This window comes from Chelmon rostratus, chromosome 15 (genome assembly GCF_017976325.1).
Source record: "Chelmon rostratus isolate fCheRos1 chromosome 15, fCheRos1.pri, whole genome shotgun sequence".
Classification (NCBI taxonomy): Eukaryota; Metazoa; Chordata; class Actinopteri; order Chaetodontiformes; family Chaetodontidae; genus Chelmon; species Chelmon rostratus.
The window spans coordinates 2,723,161-2,741,726 of NC_055672.1; the positions used below are offsets into that span (position 1 = coordinate 2,723,161).

The window sequence follows — 18,566 nt, forward strand, 5'->3', positions numbered from 1 at the left end:
CTTCTCAGCGCTTAAAAAGTCAACTAGACTTGCTTGATGTTCTAGAAGACATGTTGCCTCTCATGCAAGATGCTTCTAACTGGCATTGATCCGTTCACACCACCCCAGGCGGCTTCACACCCATTCACACCGTGATTCATGAACCCCTAAGGACTCACATGATGGCCGGGTGGGTTGATGACTCACATACCACTCGTTCACACCATGACTCATGTGACCCCAATGACTAACATGTGACCTCAACGACTCCCAAGGTGTGAACGATCCTGCAAGAGGATAAATGCCTGGGAGCCCCCACCATCAGATGTGGTGACCTGGATGAATGAGAATCGTGACTTTTTAAAAAAAAATCATGTGTTTTTCACGGTGATACTGATTTATTCATGGTGGAAACGTCGACATTACATTTCTTTGTAGTGACAAGCAGAAGCCGACTGAGTTCACTATCAGCAATCTTTACCAGCATCAGAAAGTTGTAGGACACAACGTGACCAATCACAGCTCTTGCAGAGTCATCTCTGTGTTCACTGCAGCCCTGAGGTGTAATTACATTTTTTAAGAGCTGCACGTCAGAAACGCTGTAGTCTCGCACTTTAACACAAAGCTGTAAATCCACCTCGGGTGTAAATGAAAGCGCATTAAATTGCATCTTGATAGGAGTTGAATGAAAGCGTAAATGGGGCTTTTCTCCCCGTCCTGCCTCCTCTTTTCTTTTTAGCTCTCCTTGAATTTCTGATTATGGAACATTTTCACCAGATTTTCCTCCGTCCAGCCTCTTACGGGCAACACGTTAGAGATCACACAAGTATATACAATTCTTCTCCATCAATGACTCGTCTCACTCATCCCTTCGACGCACTTCATGACAACCGCAGTACACACGTTCACTTTCTGTTTTCTCGCCTCGCTTGCCCTTCAGCAACGCTCTATTCTGCATCGCTTCACGGCCCACGACTGTTGGCCGATCCTCCTCCTCCTCAGCATGGGGGTCAAACTAGGACAGATAAAGCTGCTCCTTCACCCTGCTGCTTATTCTCAGCCATAACCTGCACTTTCCCCCCACACGACCAGCATATTTTACCCACCAGAGACATCAAACCACAAAACTTAATGTCCATCTCCCATCTATTAATCCCAGCCTTCCTCCTGTCTGTCTCACTTTCACTGGTTTTCTCCCTCTCGTCTGTCTCACCCCCCTGCACTCATCCACTCCGCCGCGACTCTCTCCGTTAGGCTATCAGTCTCTGCCGGGCTTAGCGGCTCGTTCCTAATCAGCTTACTGCCAATGAGACTAAGCCTGAGCTGAAAAGGCGATTGAGGGAGGCCGTTTAGCCACTGGCTGACAACTGGCAGGAGCTGGGGGGATGGTGTCAATAAAACTTAGCAGGGATGGAGAGTAAAATATAAAAATGAAAGTAATATATCATCTTGGGTTTTAAGAGAGTGGGGACCGACTTGAGAGAGAAGATAAAGGAGGACAAAGGAGGAAGTATTTCGGTGTTAAAGCGTCTCTTCTTTGGCTCCAGGGGGAAAGTCGTCAGATGCTAAGCTACGCTGTGGCTCTGCAAGGCCGTGAACTACAACAATAGCATCAACTCTTTTAGTGTCAACATTTTCCGTTGCTGGCTGGGCTGTTTTCTCTTCTTTCCGTGGCTAAGCCGTGGGTAAAAACTGGGATGTTTTCCAAATGGCCCAGTTTTAGAGTTCCCCTCGAAAATTCCAGCCCTGGCTGTCCCATTAGTTACAGTGCGCGGAGCGCCGGAGAACAAAGCTTTGGCCGTTTGAAGCCGTTTGGATGGAAAAGGCTGCGGAGGGAAAGCCGCTGTCGCCGCTGCGAGCAGAGCCGGATGTCCGCAATCAAAGAGATGCTCTCGTTTCTCTGCGCTTCGTGAGGAGCGGGCTCGTCTGAGGAGGGCGGCGGGTGGGAGGGATTATTTATGAGATGGATGAGAGTGGAGGCTGAACATCTAAATGTAAATGTATGTGTGAAACGCGCTTCATTTAACATGTGACCAGCAGCGGAACAAGCCCGTGAGCCTCTGGCGAGAACTGTCACGTCATGAAGTAGCACGTCATGGCACCGCCGTCCAGAAAATGCTAAAAGCATCCAAACGACTGTGGAGAGGAGCTCATGCTAAGCTAACGTTTGATCCCATCAATCCATCACATCATGCACTACTGCTGTTAAGCAACAGATTTATAATTCCTCATGTGGGTGCGTTTGGTTTTCTTACCACATGCAGTTATCATGTATCGTCAGATTTGCTTCACACAGGCTAACAGCTAGCTAAGAACTACTATACATACACAGGCTATTCCAGCTGTGTGAATAACGAGGTCCGAAGTCATGGCCACAGTCAAGAAAGTCAAAGCAGAGCTCTGGTAGAAGGTGCATCCTGAGGTGGTGATATGGCAGCAGAAGTTCGGCGTAAAGGTGGCGTAAAGGTGGTGGTCTTTTACGACTTCCAAATGATCACATAACAAGGCAAAGAAGAAACTTGTACAAGTGCAAGTGGTTTAAGTGATCGGATCACAATGTGTCTTGGTGGTCGTTTACACTTGTATTTCACGCCGTCCACTTGTGATCAGATCATCCAAGACACATTTTACCACCGGGTGTAAACCGGGTCATAGACAACCATGTAGAGATGAAAACGTCTCTACAGATGGACAGACTATTCTACAAATGATCCAGTCCTGTAGTTCAGCAGTTCATTTGAAATACTTCCTCTAAAAATCAACAATTGTACAGAAACTAGCAAACCTTACAGGGATTCATGAGAAACTATAGGACCTCTAAAATGTGTAATGTAATCCTGTTTCTGTACATTGTACTACTTCTGTCTACATACACAACACCTACTAACTGAGTCCATCCAGGAAGACACACCCTTCCTCTGTTTCCCCTTCACTTCTATTTCCTGACACAGATTTTTTTTTTTTGTTTTTTCTTATCAAAGGGTTCAGGGGTGGAGGACGGCAAACATTTTACAGATTATAAAGATCACCCACAGTAACATATTATAATGTAAAGATTGCACTTTAATCAAGCACAATGTTTAATGCACTTACTTCTGACAAGTATTTCCATTTTATGCTACTTGAGTGAAATAGTTAAAGATGTTTCTGTGTCCATCTAAACAAAGTGACAGGAAGTAACTTCCTCTTCCAGAGTTACTTCCTGTCACTTTACAACTGATGATGTTTGGATGAACGCCGAAACGTCTTGTTGATTCTTTATTTAATACAAACATTTTTAACAGTTTACAACCTGGATGTGTCAGGAAATGAATCTATACTATAATACTTCATTTCAGAGAGAGATACTGTAGTTTTTACTCCACTGCAGTTATCTGACAGCTGGGATTGTAATGTTTGCATTAGCTTTTGTCTTAAGTTATTAACACATTTCTTTTCTCCACTGTTCTCACATATCACTCTGAAAGTACTCCCTTGCTTTTTATACTTGAGTAAATCTACCTGATTGTACTTCTACTGCTACTTAAGAAAATTTAGAATAAGGGTTTTCTTGTAATTGATTACTTGTACTTTTACTTTGAATATCATTACTGTGAAAACCTGAAAACAGCTTTAAAAACTAACCATTGTTGCACCTTTAATTCCTGAAAAGCTCACGTTTTGCAGAAACAAGCTCTTAATCTCATCAGCAGTATGTGGCACATCACGTGGCTGCTGGGGGAGGGGGGGGGGGGTTGGGTGGGTCGGGCCTGGCAGCACCCATGACCCTTCTCAGTGCGTCTGTTTGTCTGTCTGCTAACATCCACCACCATCCAACGGCTCATTGCTCACAGTTTGCAGGGAGGGGGGGGAGGGGGGCACTGGGGGATCAGAGGCTTACAGGGAGGGGCTGCAAACCACAGACAAATTATACACCCTCCTCTAACACAGCTGGTCGCATAACAAGGAGAAACATCCTCTTCGATCGAGTGTGCCGAGCAGGAAAGTATGATACCAATTGAGTGCGACCCCCCCTTTTCCCTTCGCTGCGGGTGGAGATTTAACTGGAGCTGCCCTCGCTCCGATTTTCCTGTTTCTGTAAAGTTTTTAAAACACCCGGATGACTTTTTGACTTTCTCATGACACCTGCTCTGACAGGCCGAAAAACCAAAATGGGAAGTATTTCCTTTTCCTCCCCGTGCCCCCCCACCCCCTTCCTCTGGCACCGCCTCGGAGAAGTGGCGGCAGCGGCAACATCTGGCCAGAAAACTGCTGAGTTCTCCGGTTTCTCCTCAGCGCTGGCGGAGTCTGTGGGTCAGATTTACATTTCTGGAAAACCAACACAGACCGAAGCGGTTGCTCTGACTCTCCCCCCTCCGAGGAAAGTAAAAAAATGCAGAGAGGAATTCTCTCTCTCTTTTCTTTTCTTTCCCCCAAAAAAGCTTTGGAATCAAACTAGCTCTCTAAAAAGAGAAGAGGAGGGGAAAAAAAAGCTTTGAATGGGAAGAAGAACAGATGAAGGAGCAGAGAGGCGCAAAAAGTGAGAGAGGAGGGAAAAAATATCACTGGAGGGCAATTATCTGGGCTATTTCTGGAAGACTGCTTTTCCATCCTCCAGCAGGGATGGAGGGAACAGGGAGGGTCTGTTTGGCAGCTGGCTGGAGGAGGTGGAGGGTGGAGGGAGAGAAGGAGGGGGGGGGGGCAGAAAAAGAAAGAGGCAGGAGTGAATGAGTGCATGGGACATTTGAAGCTAAAGACTGTCCAGGACGGCGAGTACAGCGGGGCTCTGTTGTTCCTGAACGGCCCAGTTAGCAGGAATACAGAGGGGGAGACATGAGAGGGGGACGAATGAAGGTGACACAGAGACAAAGACAAGATAACAGGGGGACAGACGTCGAGCAGAAAGACAGGCCTGCCCCCGCAGAGCTAACAGGTCTGGACATGGTGGTCAATGGAAAATCTAAATCAGCTGAAAACAATTTAATGTTTACGGTAAAAAGGGAAACCGTCAGATGGATGAAGCAGGGACACAGAGGACGGACGAAACTGTCTACATCTACTGGTTTACAGTGAGGTTAAGATGACCTGAACTCAAAAAGAAAGGAAATTGATAAATTATGTATTAGGAGATAACCTGAGGACCCCAAAGAGGCCGCAATATAAATCTGAGAGGTCGCCAGACTGTTCTTAAAATAGGATTGAAGAAAATAAAGTTCTGCTGCGTAAAATCACGTTTATGTTTCAGATTTGTCTCCAATGTGAAATACTGGACTATTTTAGGCCTCAAAAGGCATTTAAAACTTCCATAAAACAAAATGTGATAACTCGTTAATCCTCTCTGACATAAACTCAACTGAAAACAGCACAAAGTCAATATATTTAATGTTTGAGCTCATCGGATTCATTGATTTTTGTAAATATCTGCTGATTCTGAATCTGATGCTGCAACACGTTTCAAACAAGTTGGGACAGGAGCAACTAAAGACTGGGAAAGATGTGGAACGCTCCAAAAACACCTGTTTGGATCATTCCACAGATAAACAGGTTGATTGATAACAGGTTTAGCTTCTTTCAGCGTTACTGTTTTGGTTCACTCTCTGCTCTCATTAACGCTGTTTCAGGCAGCTGTTTTCAGCTCTGATGAACCCGCTGTACACCAACTGCTCACCTCCAAACAGCAGACACACACAGTTGGAAACTAGCTGGTGAAGAAAATTGAACATTTAGCAGCTAAAAGAGTGAGATATTTCCCTCAGGGGTTGGTGGAGACCAAAAACAGAGCTTAAAAGGAGAGTGACTTCAAATGCTAACGTTACTACAGAACTGCTGAATGTGTAAACACGAAACATAGGATTCGCTCTGTAAACCCACAAACATTTTCTAAATGAAGCCAATCAAACCCAAAGCTGTCACAGTCTCTACCAGTAGCTGTTCAGGCTAAAAGTAGCGCTGCATTAGAAAGACAGTCTCGTTGAGATGAATGAGAGGGCTGCAGTTTTTTAACACGGTGTTAGCTGCAAACAGGGAGTCGCTAACATTTCAAAGAAAAACTCCTGTTTGAATTTCAGTTTAAAACACTCAGGGCCTGTTTCCATCTTCATATCTCAGGAACTACATTTTTCAGATTGCAGCTTCTCAAATCGGCACATTAAAGAGCTCGCCTCCATGCTTGTGAATCACTCCACTTCAATTCTCATCCACGAAGGAAGTCCAGCCCACTGACCAATAACACGGACTAAAGCTCTTCTACCCGAAAGAAGCCAAATGTTTGTCGTGTAATCCACAAAATAAATGGAAAGAAAATCCTCTCTGACCCCTCAAAAAAAACAACAAGTCAAGTAAGACGTCAGCCGAACTGAAAGAGCTGCAGCTCGCTGCTCTCTGTTTACTCTAAGTGGTCTCATCAAACTCGCCGCTCTGTCGTCACACCAACTCCGCCGCTCATTTTCAAGTTGTGCGATCAAACTTGTCTGAGTGGAGCGAGACAAATTCACACCATGTTTGGTGAAGCGCAAACACTTCGGCGGATAGATCAAGAGAAAAGATGAAACAGACAAAACTGGGGGGAGGAAAAAACCACAGAGAGGAGAAGAACGGCAAAGAACTCGTTAGCGAGTTGCAAAAAGCCCAAAGCGAGAGCAGACCTGATGCCGCAGAGCGATACAACAGGCCCGAAGCTGCCGCTGAAGGACACGGCGAGGATTAGAAAAGTAGGCGAGAGACAGGCGGAGCAGAGAGAAGGAGGTCGGGGTAATAAAAAAAAAACTGGGATAAAAAGTGGGATGAAGAAGATGGAGCTAGACTCGGAGGAGAGAGAGGAAGAAGGTGGGAAATAAAGATGGAGAAAGCAACGAGGAGGCACTGAGCGAGGGAGGGGGATGAAAGATGGAGAGAGGAGCGAGGATCCTTTCTGAAGTATCAGAGATGATGGGAGCAAGGCGGAGAAAATGGGATCGTATTCAAGAGACGAAGACCAGATCAGATCTAGAGAGTACTGACAAGACCTGATAGCCCACCTGTGAAGGCTATTTTTGCGTCACGGGCGGAGCGCAAACATTACGCCCCCCGGTGGAACTTAGGTGTAAGAACAACACACTCGATGACAGTTCAGACTACGACTGAAGCAGTGAGGTGAGACAACTCTCAGATCGCCTTGAAACGAGAACATCTGGTTCACTTACGGTGCAGTTTGAAGGAAAAAGCAAGAGACAGTGAAGACCTACATTCGTATCAAACCTGATTATCATCATATCATCGTTTTCAATGGATTTTTAATTTATTTCTCATGTTGTCTCAGGTCAACACAGCGATTCCAGTCATGGAATCATGACTGTTTTTAATATTGGACTTGATTACTTGTTTTGCTTGTTGATTATTGCGACTGTCCACACCAACAATGGTCAGTGACTGATGGACAACGTGCCGTTGATGACAAAAAATATGAAGTTATATGGCTGCGAACAGATCAGAGCTTCGTATCTATCTTATCTACAGAGCAAGCAGTATTTAAACTTTAAGTAGTTCAAGTGGCAAACAAGACAATGAATGTTTGACTAAAGGCGCCAAAAAGGCCAGAATCTGTCCTGCATGGAGACAGAAGAGGAGAAAATATTTAAGAGCAGCAGAAGAGGTGGAAGTGCAGGAGAGCGAGAGAGGCCGATCTTCAGATCCCGACGCTGAGCAGGAGCCCACATCTACGAGAGCAGACCCTCGAACGGAGCTCAGGGAAGACCCGGGAGAGGGAGGGGAGGCCAGAGCAGCACAATGCCTCAGTGTAGCCCCTCAGCGAGGCCTCGAAACAAGGCACAATGGCTGCACTGTCAGCAGGCCTTCTCCTGCACTTTCATAGGTCTCCCTGACACCAGGCCTCTCCCCCTTTTTTTCAATAAGCAGCACAACAACCTTTTCAGGGGCCGGAGCAACGGTCTGCTCCTCGAGCGCTGGGCTGAAAGAGACCATTCTGCGCTCAACGGTCGCCGTTTGAGATCGTTTTTGTCTTTCCTCTGAGTTTTTTCACTCCAACGCTACCACTGACATGCTACGAGAGAATGGGAGATTATCACCGTGTTGTTGCTTACTAGGCCGTGGGGCGTTTTCTTGCTCCTAATGGCTTGCGGGTAGAGCCGCCGAAAAAACGAAAAACCGCAGGGGTCGAGAACACTGTTGTGCATTCAACGCGACAAAGTGCAGAGATCTGCGTTTTCTGCACGAACGGACGGAGCGAGTCTCCATTGAGGAAAAGAAAGAAAAGTGAAAGAAAAGTGTGGGATGAATGATTCACGGCAGCGATGCCCGTCGATGATTCATTGATGAGACGGGAATGGATTTTAAAAATTCAAACAGGTCGAACACTTCAGGAGAGAGGGTCCATTCTTAAAAACACCCGAAGCCCCTCTTCAAAGAGATCAGAGCCAGAACATGAAACTGGAGATGGTCTTTCATTCATGGAGCATGTCGGCCTTCCGCGGAGGAGATCTGCCATTAGCCAACTGGAGCGGCTCAAATCCGGCAGCCCTCTGCTCTGTTGTGGTCCGCTGTTGTTACCGCGCTGCTGTTCACGGCTGCTGCTTGCAAACTTCTATCACTGATGAACACCGCGGTCAAATCGTGTGTCAAGACACACTTTAAGGCTTCATTTGTTCAGCCTCTCGAAATGTCCGTCTCCTTTGGGACAACTTAAATCCACGCCATCGAGTGATTAACGGTTTAGTCGATAAGTAAACAGCCTCAGATGTGCAAACGGCTCTTTTTGCCTGACCACATAGTGAAAAACAAAGTTATTCTATTCAGAAGGATATAAACACAAAAAGCAGAGAATCCTCACAAAGCTGCAGCGGTGATCAATTAATCGGCTAATTGTTTCAGCACTTCTTCCTTTTACACGTCTGTGACTTCAGAATAATTTCTCACAGTTTCAAAGTTAAATTTGAAAAAAACAGGAAGGAATTTGGCCCTAATTACCGGAAAAACTGAGATCCTGTTCAGTTGGTACGTTTGTAGTGATTTGAGAGCCTCCATAGAGTTCTTTGGGGGCAGTTTCAGGCTGCTAACGTTAGCTAGCTTAGCTTCTTCAAACTAATGCTACACCTGTTGTAAGGTCAGCTACTTGCAGCTCCTTTGTCGTCAAGGTGATTTAATTTAAAAATGACTAACTTTCCTTAAACTGTACATCTTTCTTCCTCCTCCTCTCAAAACCGCTGTGAAAACGCTTCGTCTCTGATGGCGACTCCCAACTGCTACGTCATTTACCGCAAATGCAGCATGCAGAGGTCAAAGGTCAAGTTGGAAAAGTCCATTAAATGTGAAGTGTGGGTGATAGTAAATACTGACAAACGCAGATATTTAACTGGACAGGCCACATTTACACATAGGCAGATTTATTTTTATCTGTTACCTACAGATTATCCTTCGTTTGAAGAGAGGAAAAAAGCAACATAAATTCACGAGGCCCTCATGAGTCTACCGGCGCCTATGATCACCTTTTAAGTTGATATGCTGAACTTGTTAGCCAACAGTTGCTTATTTTCACAGTTAGCGAACAACATGATCACTTATTTATGTTTGTCTCCATCTGATGAATGTAGGTCAAATATTCGCTCTCTTTTAGCTCCGTTTTTGGTCTCCACCACCTCCTGAAGGAAATATCTGCTTCTTCGTTCACCAGCTAGCTGCTAACTGTGTCTGTTAGTTATCATTACAGCCTCTTTAGTTAATACATGGGGTCCTGATGACCTTGATGGCGTCGTCACGTTGAATTCTAGTCCAACGCACTCGCTGCGTCACTTTCCTTTGCAAAGTCAATGTCGGCGCTTTTAACCGCCGTCATCGTCTCTGAATCCAGTTCCGGGCGGCGCAGCTTTCCGTGGTGCTACGTCACAGCGCTCTTGTCACTGCGGGTGGATGAATTATTTGTTTCTCCTCTCCGTCGCTGGGTTTGTGTCATGGCGGCGTGTTTGTTGTTCCTAAAAGCTTTTACTTCACCGGCATTGACTCCTCAGGCTCTGACAAACATTAGATTCATTCACATCAGTGTCCCGCTCGCTTCTTCCTGAGCACACGAAGTATCTCGCTTCATTTATCGAGTTTACGGAGAAACTGAGGCCGGTTGGTTTGATCTCTCCACTAACGCATGAAAATGAGATTTTGGTTGACTGTTCAGCTCCAGATTGATCAAAGTTTTTTGTGTTTGGGACGTCGAGGAAGCGTTTTCATTGTGTCATCCTCGAACATCGTACGCAGGATGAATGAAACTCTGCGGCGCTGCCAGCTGACCTTTGACCTCTCTGCGGACAGGTGTGAACACAAAGGCAGCGTCCTCCACTTTGATCAATGAAGCATCACATGACCATCGTTCAAACAGGAGCTGCTGTAACGTGTCATCAATCATCTCATCAGTGTTTTTTTTCTGTTTCTGTGTCAGTTTTTCTTTTATATTAACAAGGTTTTTTGTGTTCCCTTTAAAAAAAAAACTTTACTTTTGTTTTCTTTGTTTTTTCATTTTTTTCAGTTGTTTTTGTTTTTCTTAATTTAAATGTTTATTCATTTTTATTTTATTTTCTGCAATTTTCTTAGTTTTTCTGTTTTTTATTTTTGTTTTTGTTTGTATTTTTTTATTTCTGTTTTTCCTCGATTTTTTAGCTTGTTCCTGTTTTTCTTTTTCGTGTTTCCATTTTTCTGTTTCAGTTCTTTTTCTCTGTTTTTTCACTTGCCTGTAAAAACAGCAGTTTACTGGTTGTAACATAAATAACGAAAAACTAATTAACAGCAGGGTCGTGGTGTTCAGGACTCGGTGTCTTGCTCAAGGACTCGTGGACCGGAGGAACCACTGACCTCGATTAATGGACGACACACAGCCACCAAAATACAGAATAAATTACCACAAACACAATTTATCTGTTAGAGAAAACAGGTGAGTGGTTCCCATTACAGTGAATTCAGTTTCTATGCTTTATATTTGACCTGTTTTCTACACACAAAGATGCTTTGGCCTCAATAATCACAGTCTGTATGTGTTTGTCGTCATGTTTCTATCCATGTTTACATCCTGTCACTCTGTGGAGAGCAGACTGACAGACCTGTCTCATTCGAGGGCGTTTTCCAAAGACGATTTATTTGACTTGAGGAGAAACCGGCGGTAAAAAGACTCCCAGCTGCCATAAAAAGGAAATAAACAATAAATAGTAGAGTAGTGACAGAGAGACCAGATACAGGTTTACGAAAGCCGAACAACCACACAACAAGGCAGGTGATCACTCCACAGCTGCCTCTATAGGACCCTCATAAAGCTTCATGATGGTCCCTAAAACCAACATGAACTGAACGGGGTTTAAAAACAGAGCCATAGGAAACCAATTTCCACCAACACCGAACAAAATGAAGAAAACCTCTCAGCTTTTCTCCGCGCTGCAGAAAACCCATTAAACCGGCCTGAAAGGCTCCGAGTGGATCAGTCCTGTGAATTCATGTGGTGGGGGGGGGGCGAGCAGGCGAATCCTGGCAGAGAAGGTGCACCTCAGGAAAAAAATAAAAAAGAGACGATCCCAAAAGAGAGGGAAAAAAAAAAATCCCTCACAAAACTGAGCATCTGTCCTCCCGTCGCAGGTGATTATTCTGGGCGACAGCAGAAGTGCCGCCTCATCATTATGGCGTGAAGCCGCCGCCACGTGCCAGAAAAAAAAAAAAAAAAAACGTCTGGATTTGACCTCGGAGCGGCTGGTGTAAACACTGCATCCATCTCGCCTTCATTCAATCGAGCATCTGCTGTTTGCATTGAGGATTATTTACTGGTGTGAGCGACTCAGCAGACCCAAACATAATTAAATATGGATTTATGTACTTTAGGTGTTGTTTATCGGGAGGGATACTACATTACAGGTAATAGTGTTAACAAGAGGAGGGTACATAGTAATTATCTGATTAAATTCAGAATTAATTAAGATGGCTGGCAGAAAATTGTTTGTGCAACGGCTGAAATATTTTTTAATTTATTAAAATAAAATCACCATCCGGACAGTTTTATTTTGAAAAGCCCAGAACAAAACCACCTTTAACTTTGACTGTGATCCCGTTGTTCAGGTGTACCTAATAAAGAGGCCACTGAGTGTATATCAGTCTGTCTAAGCTGCTGTAGAGGTTTATTTTCCACTTCAAGAACTGATGAATTCATCTGATGGTTGTTTTAATGTGTTTAAATTATCTATTTTTATAATCCACTTCTATAATCAAACTTTTTCATGCCTTATTTTTTATCCTTTCGATCCTTTATAATAACCAAATACACGTCCACAACACGACGAACTGATTGATTGATTCGACAGTTATTAGCCAAAGTCAAACTACCAGCGGACGACTGTAATTTCCTACTGCAGCGGATGTCGCAGTAGGATGTTATTATGTTCAGCGCTGCAGCTAACGATTAATTGGATCAATCACTGAGTCAATAAAATGTGACAAACTGGTGCAAAAAACAGCTGTTTTTGCTCAGCCGACAGTCCAAAAGCTATTAAATTCAAAACGACAGAAAACAGATAAAAACAGATGAATCTGCGTTTTGGAGGCGGGAATCAGAGAATTTCAATCAATTATCAAAACTGCTGTAAATATTCTAGTTAATCATTGGTTTTTTAGTGCTAATTATGTTGTATGTTATATTCTCATGCAGTCAATAAGAGGCCTTGTACAACATTGACACCACAAACACAATCACACAGTTAAATGTCAGCGGTCTGGAGCAGTTAAAGCTCTCCAGGTTGAGTTTTGAGCTTCGGCCTCTCTGGCTTCAGTTTGCAGTTTTCCTACATTTCCCAGAAGGATCTCCTGCTTTTCTATTCAAACCTGTAGCGATGGTTTGCTCACAGGACCGGACGGATGCGTCTACCCGACTGTAAGACCCACTGTGCACCCACCTTTTTCCCAGCGTGCTGAGCGGCGTGCTGAGGCTGAGCGGAGCTCGGGCGGGGTTGTGGTTGCGCGCGGCCCGTTTCATGACGGCCGGCTCCCTCTTCGGGGAGTCGGCCTTGGGGCCCGGGCTGGCGCAGGGCTTGATGTTGAGGTCCTTCAGGACGTCGTAGTTGATCTTGGAGGAGATCTTCTTCTGCTCCAGCATCTTCTCGATGGCCTCGTCGGCCGTGCTGGCTCGGATTGGGGGACGCTTCCTCGGGGGTCCTCTCCGCTGTCGGGGTTCAAACGGAACCAAGAAGAGAAGCATTAAATCAGTGTGAAGACACATCTGGGTGATATGTCAGACGGTTTGCCTGCTCAGGTGCCTGATATATTTTTTTACTATGACAGGTACAAACATTGACAGTTTATGGTTTTCTGGTTTACTGTGCAGCTTCTGCACTCAGACCTGGAGCGGAGGTTAACTAAGGGATAATGATCGACGAGGTGTCCATTATCAGAAATGAATGGACGACGCGGAGGCGTGAACCGTCCGACGCGAAGCTCGAAGGGCATTATCCCATTTATACCATGGTCACTTACGAAAAAAATAAATATTAAATCAATTATGAATACCTTAATGTTGTTTTTTACCGTTAAAATCCAAAGTTTATCACAAGAAGCGGCTGAGCGGACTATTTAATATCTCTCGTTGTGACGCGTTGCCAAGGTAACTAGCTCTGGCCACAGAACCTGCAGCTCAGTCGGCCGCAGTCCACAGATAGTTTCCTAAATCGTTTTTACCAAATAGGTTAAATGAAACTATAAAATCACTCATGTTTTGTCTACTGTTTTGCTGTTGTGATAAATAAACTGCGAAATAACGTATGTTAACTTATGTTCTGAGTTTCTGTTGCCACGGTTACCAACTAGCGTTTGAGCCAGCGCAATAATTTAGAACAATCAGGCTATTTGACCGGAACTTCTTTTATAGGTGTCCTATAACACTTTTTAACGGACACCCTGCAGCCAATCAGAATCGAGTATTCACCCAGACCATGGTATAACTAAGAATAATTGTAGGATGACAAATACAAAAGTTTAATAAAAAATAAAAATACAGAAAAATACAAAGCATAAATTAGATTCCATGATCATTTTTGGACATTTTGGTGTTTTTCTGCGCTTGAGGAAGAAACACTGGATTTATTGTTTCCGGGGCAACTGGACGGATGAAATAATAAAAATAAATGATTTAATGGATAAAAACTATTCATATATTTACAATAATAGTAATTAGAATATTTATTAAGTCCTGCTCTTAAATCCTTTAACTCTGCAACAACATCCTTTCAAAACGTGTGAAGATGAAACTAAAGAGTCTACAGCTATGTGAGGCTGCACTTAGTTTGAGCTAAATGCTAATGTCGGCACGCCAACACGCTCACAATGTCTTGCTAATGTTGAGCAGGAATAATAATTTGTTCACCGTCTTGGTTTAGCATATTAGCTTGCTAATGTGAAAAATGTGATAAGAAATTATTTGAGTTCTGCAGGTATTTGCTCATAAACCAAAACACTGGACATGTTGAAAGTTTGACCTGATGGTGGCGCTACATCAAAAGTCAGAGGACCACCAAAGTTATTACAATTAATCCTGAGGGGGGCGCGAACGTGTGAACTGAATAGTTTGATTGTTTGCCTCTGTTATTTTCATCACTGCGTCTCTTCCTGGAGGTCCACCTGAAGCTTCTTCTAGCAGGATTCTCTGATTAACAGCCAATCCAGCGCCATCTTGGCTGTGATTGCAACGCCACATTTTAAACAGGTCATTATTAAGACCTTGTAGTCACTGTCACTCGACTAAATTTACTCCAATTCTAATCAGCAGATGAGGGTCAAATGTTATCTGGGAATATTTTGTCTCGCTATTAGACCAATCGGGTCCCAGATGGGAAAGATTTGCCCTCTAAAAAGAATGAGTGGGTAATTTCAGACCACCAGAGGAACACCGTTGCAAGCAAATTTACAGCTGAACACATTTCTGTAATCAGCAATTTATCTCAATTAAGACAGCAGATTGGGGTTATCACCCGGTTTCAGCTATTCCACGTTCACCTTGACCTCTCTGAAATTATGGCTACAGTTCGGCGAAAGTTTCTCTCCACTAAAAACAAACTTTGCAACACATTTCATGCAGCAGCGACGTGGTCTTAAATCTCCCACGTTTCCTCACAGATTCAGCCAATTTAACTTACAACCCCCGTCCTCAGCTGACGGCAAAGTGACCCGACAACAGCGGCTAATCAACTCGAGACGTGAGTGAAGTGTTAGAAACCACGCGACGACGCTCGCTTCGTCAGGCATAAAAATAACGAGAGCGTCCTGCATCTTATTTATGCATTCACTCATTTGTGAGTGAAAGGACAGCGAGCGGTTGGCTGGATCAGCGCCGTCAGGACGCTGCATGTCTCATTAGAGCTGCGGTTAATTCGGCAGGTTAAAACCAGTGAGCAGATGTTGGCTGGAACAAAGACTCTGCCCTGTGCCAAAGCCGGTGATGGGAGATGAGAGGGAACCAGTTTCACCAGACTGTCCGCCCGTCTGTCTGCTCATCTGTCTGTCTGAATATCTGAGGGCAGCAGCAAAAGTTTGGACACTGTGATTTCTGACACTGTATGGATCATGAAGGCAGCGGCAGGCCGATGAGCAGCTCAGAGAGTCAAATCAAATGTGTTTGAACTGAGCATGAAAACATGTCGTCGCGGCGCGTCCATGTGGCCTCGGGGTTCGGGATGCTGACAGAGATCCGGTATGAGTCTCCACTTGTTTCCTGTCATCTCTCTGTTCCGCACTCGATAATGCAGGCAGAAACAGCAGGCGGACAAACGTTAATGCAAAAATAATAATCTTCATGTCTGTGGAAACACAATAACTGTCAATGAGATCGTCGTTCTTAAGAGATCCCTCTGCAGGAGCAGATCCGAACAGCCGCAGGACGACTAAAGGAGCGCGAGAAAGGTGAGCTGGTGTCCTCTGGCCTTGAACATTTACAACAATCTGATGTCCTGGAGTCCTGGAAACATCGCTGCTGTCCAATGGAAACTCTGTATCTCCACGATTTTGCACGATCGGTTGAGAACATTCCCACAATACATAACGATAATTCAAGAGTTTTTAAAGCTAAAACCTTCCTTCTTCTTATTAACCCCCGTCACTGTAAGTGTAACTGAGAGCAATAGAAGTGACTCTATCTGGACCTTATTAGCTAGAAACACAATGGGACCACAGCACGAAGCCTCACACTCGTCCAAAATCAATAAAAACTGATAACAATACCACAGAAACTGAATATTTTCATGTTTTCTCTAATGGTATATTTGGGTGTTTTCCAAAAAAGGGCAACTTACTATATATCTATCTACATAATATGTCTGTATTTATAATGATGAAATAGTTTTTTACTCATATTTAAGGTATTTATACTCATGTTTTGGCTATATATCTTTATACTGAGGCCATTTACTATATTCATCAGTTGAAATTGTGCATAATATCGCTTCACTGGCTATTCAAAGCATCAGTCGTCCACAAAATCAGCTGTGATTGGCTCGATCTCCACACGTAAGAAGACTTATTATTACTTAGTATTAATCGATTGACGGGTATCTAAGCTTTCTGCTGTGTAAGATGAGTATAAACTGTCGGATGGACTGCTCTGACTTTCTGAGACCAGCTCGTCTGCATCGCGTTCAACCGCCTCCCATCTACTTCCTGTCTGCGCCGAGCTCTCCCGACCTGCCCGCCCTTATCTTAAAGTCCCGTTACCTTCTTCTCTTTGTAGATCCCGAGCTCCTTCTCCTTCGCTATCTTCGCCTCCTTCTCTGGAAGCAGAAGGAAGAAACAGCGTGAACACCCAAACTCTGAGATAACAGCATCGACACGACAAGCTGAACTCCGGTCGCTTCATTCTGGTTCGTCCCAGAATGCGGCTTCCGCTTTCAGGATTTTATCAGCCAAACAGAGTTTAAGTTTCAAACGGAGGCAGCTCGGAAACCAGGCCGCCATCTCAAAGTACCTTTCTGCTCTTTGAGGTAGTCGGAGTTCTCCGCCATCCACAGCGCCGTCTTGACTTGGATCTCTTTGTCGCTCAGCAGATACTGCAGAGAGACAGAGGAGTTGAGCTCTCAATCAAAGCTGACTTTCCGCTCTATAAACCTAATCCTGCACAGCAGTCTACCTCTTCTGTAGCCGAAGATTAAGATGTAAACACACAATGATTCGGCTGGTTTTCTGGTGTAACTCAGACAAAGTTGAAGTTCACAAGTCAACATGGCAAAAACACTTCCTGTAAGTCTTAAATATGCAGCGTGAGTACTTCGAATTGGATCCAGTTACAATATACAGACATGAAGTACTTTGTGTGGGCTCATCATGAAACCTCCTTTAATGTTCAGGTAGTTTTAAGTCTAAAGTCTAAGATATTTAAACCTTGAGTCTAAAAACGTCTGGACTGTGAAACATAATTAAAAGCAGAATCAATCATTTCCACCAAACTGAAACATGTTTTCCTGCTAACAAACAGGAAACTACAACATTAATATTTCTGCTGTCTCATCTTGATGTTTCTGCTGCATCGTCCGGTCTTAAAGGGTAACTTTGTTTTTTTACAACCTGGACCTTATTTGTAGCATTAAATACGACCATTTACTCACCCAGACAACTTTGGTGGCATTTGGAGTCGTTTTGAAGAAAGTAGCCCCAGAGGAGCGGCGCGTATATCCGTATAATGCGAGTACTCTGGGCATCCATGCGCAGCCTCTATATAACGCATAATCTGCAGAAACTCGTTCATGTTCCAATATTTTGTTCTGATATGCTGGTGCTATTCCCCTCTGAGCCGGCGGTCGGCTAGTTTAGCTGTAGTTTGGCACAGCTATGGTTCGTTATTGCGTATTCGTAGCCGACCGCCGCAGAGTCAGCCGTGTTGTGGCTGGCTGCTCGCAGCGCCCGGCGTTCGGTAATGACATCATCCACGTCAGAGGTAGTTGCCTAGAGGCGCCGGATGTTGATAACATGCCACCACGGGCTCAGAGGGGAATAGCACCAGCATATCATAACTAAATATTGGAATATGAACGAGTTTCGCCGCAGATTATGCGTTATATAGAGGCTGCGCATGGATGCCCAGAGTACTCGCATTATACGGATATACGCGCCGCTCCTCTGGGGCTAATTTCTTCAAAACGACTCCAAATGCCACCAAAGTTGTCTGGGTGAGTAAATGGGCGTATTTAATGCTACAAATAAGGTCCAGGTTGTAAAAAACGAAAGTTATCCTTTAAAGCACAACTTTAATTTGTGTTTTTTGTTGTTTTGTTAACAGGGATGAGTGACCACCCTGTTGAAGCTAACATGGACCCAATAAAGACTAAATAAAGACAATAAGAGGTCAAAACAGGCAAATATTACTCTTTGAGTTCAGGTCGGGTTGTAGCTCTGCAGTAAAATGCTCTTTCCTGTACAGCGTTTCAGCTGCAGAGCTCGTTAATCAGCAGGTACGTACCAGCTCTATCTCGCTGTCATCGATCCCGCTCAGGTCCAGCTCCCCGCCGTCAGCAGCACCATCTGTCACACACACAACAATCACAACGGACACGCTCAGAAAATCTGCTGCTGCGGCAGCTTCCGCGTCCCAGAGGGCAAACGGGAAACGGCAGCTGGACGGA

General features: G+C 44.4%; 1 protein-coding gene across 1 annotated transcript in view; it reads right to left on the bottom strand.

The window, feature by feature from the left end:
- The window catches only part of brf1a (BRF1 RNA polymerase III transcription initiation factor subunit a), a 110,183-nt gene that overhangs the window by 27,904 nt on the left and 63,713 nt on the right, over positions 1–18,566 (bottom strand). Inside the window, exons 13-16 of the mRNA XM_041953885.1 lie at positions 18,404–18,465; positions 16,916–16,997; positions 16,666–16,721; positions 12,864–13,129 (exon numbers count right to left, since the gene is read on the bottom strand). Of these exons, the coding sequence (XP_041809819.1) occupies positions 12,864–13,129; positions 16,666–16,721; positions 16,916–16,997; positions 18,404–18,465 (466 nt within the window). The remainder of the gene's footprint in view (positions 1–12,863; positions 13,130–16,665; positions 16,722–16,915; positions 16,998–18,403; positions 18,466–18,566) is intronic.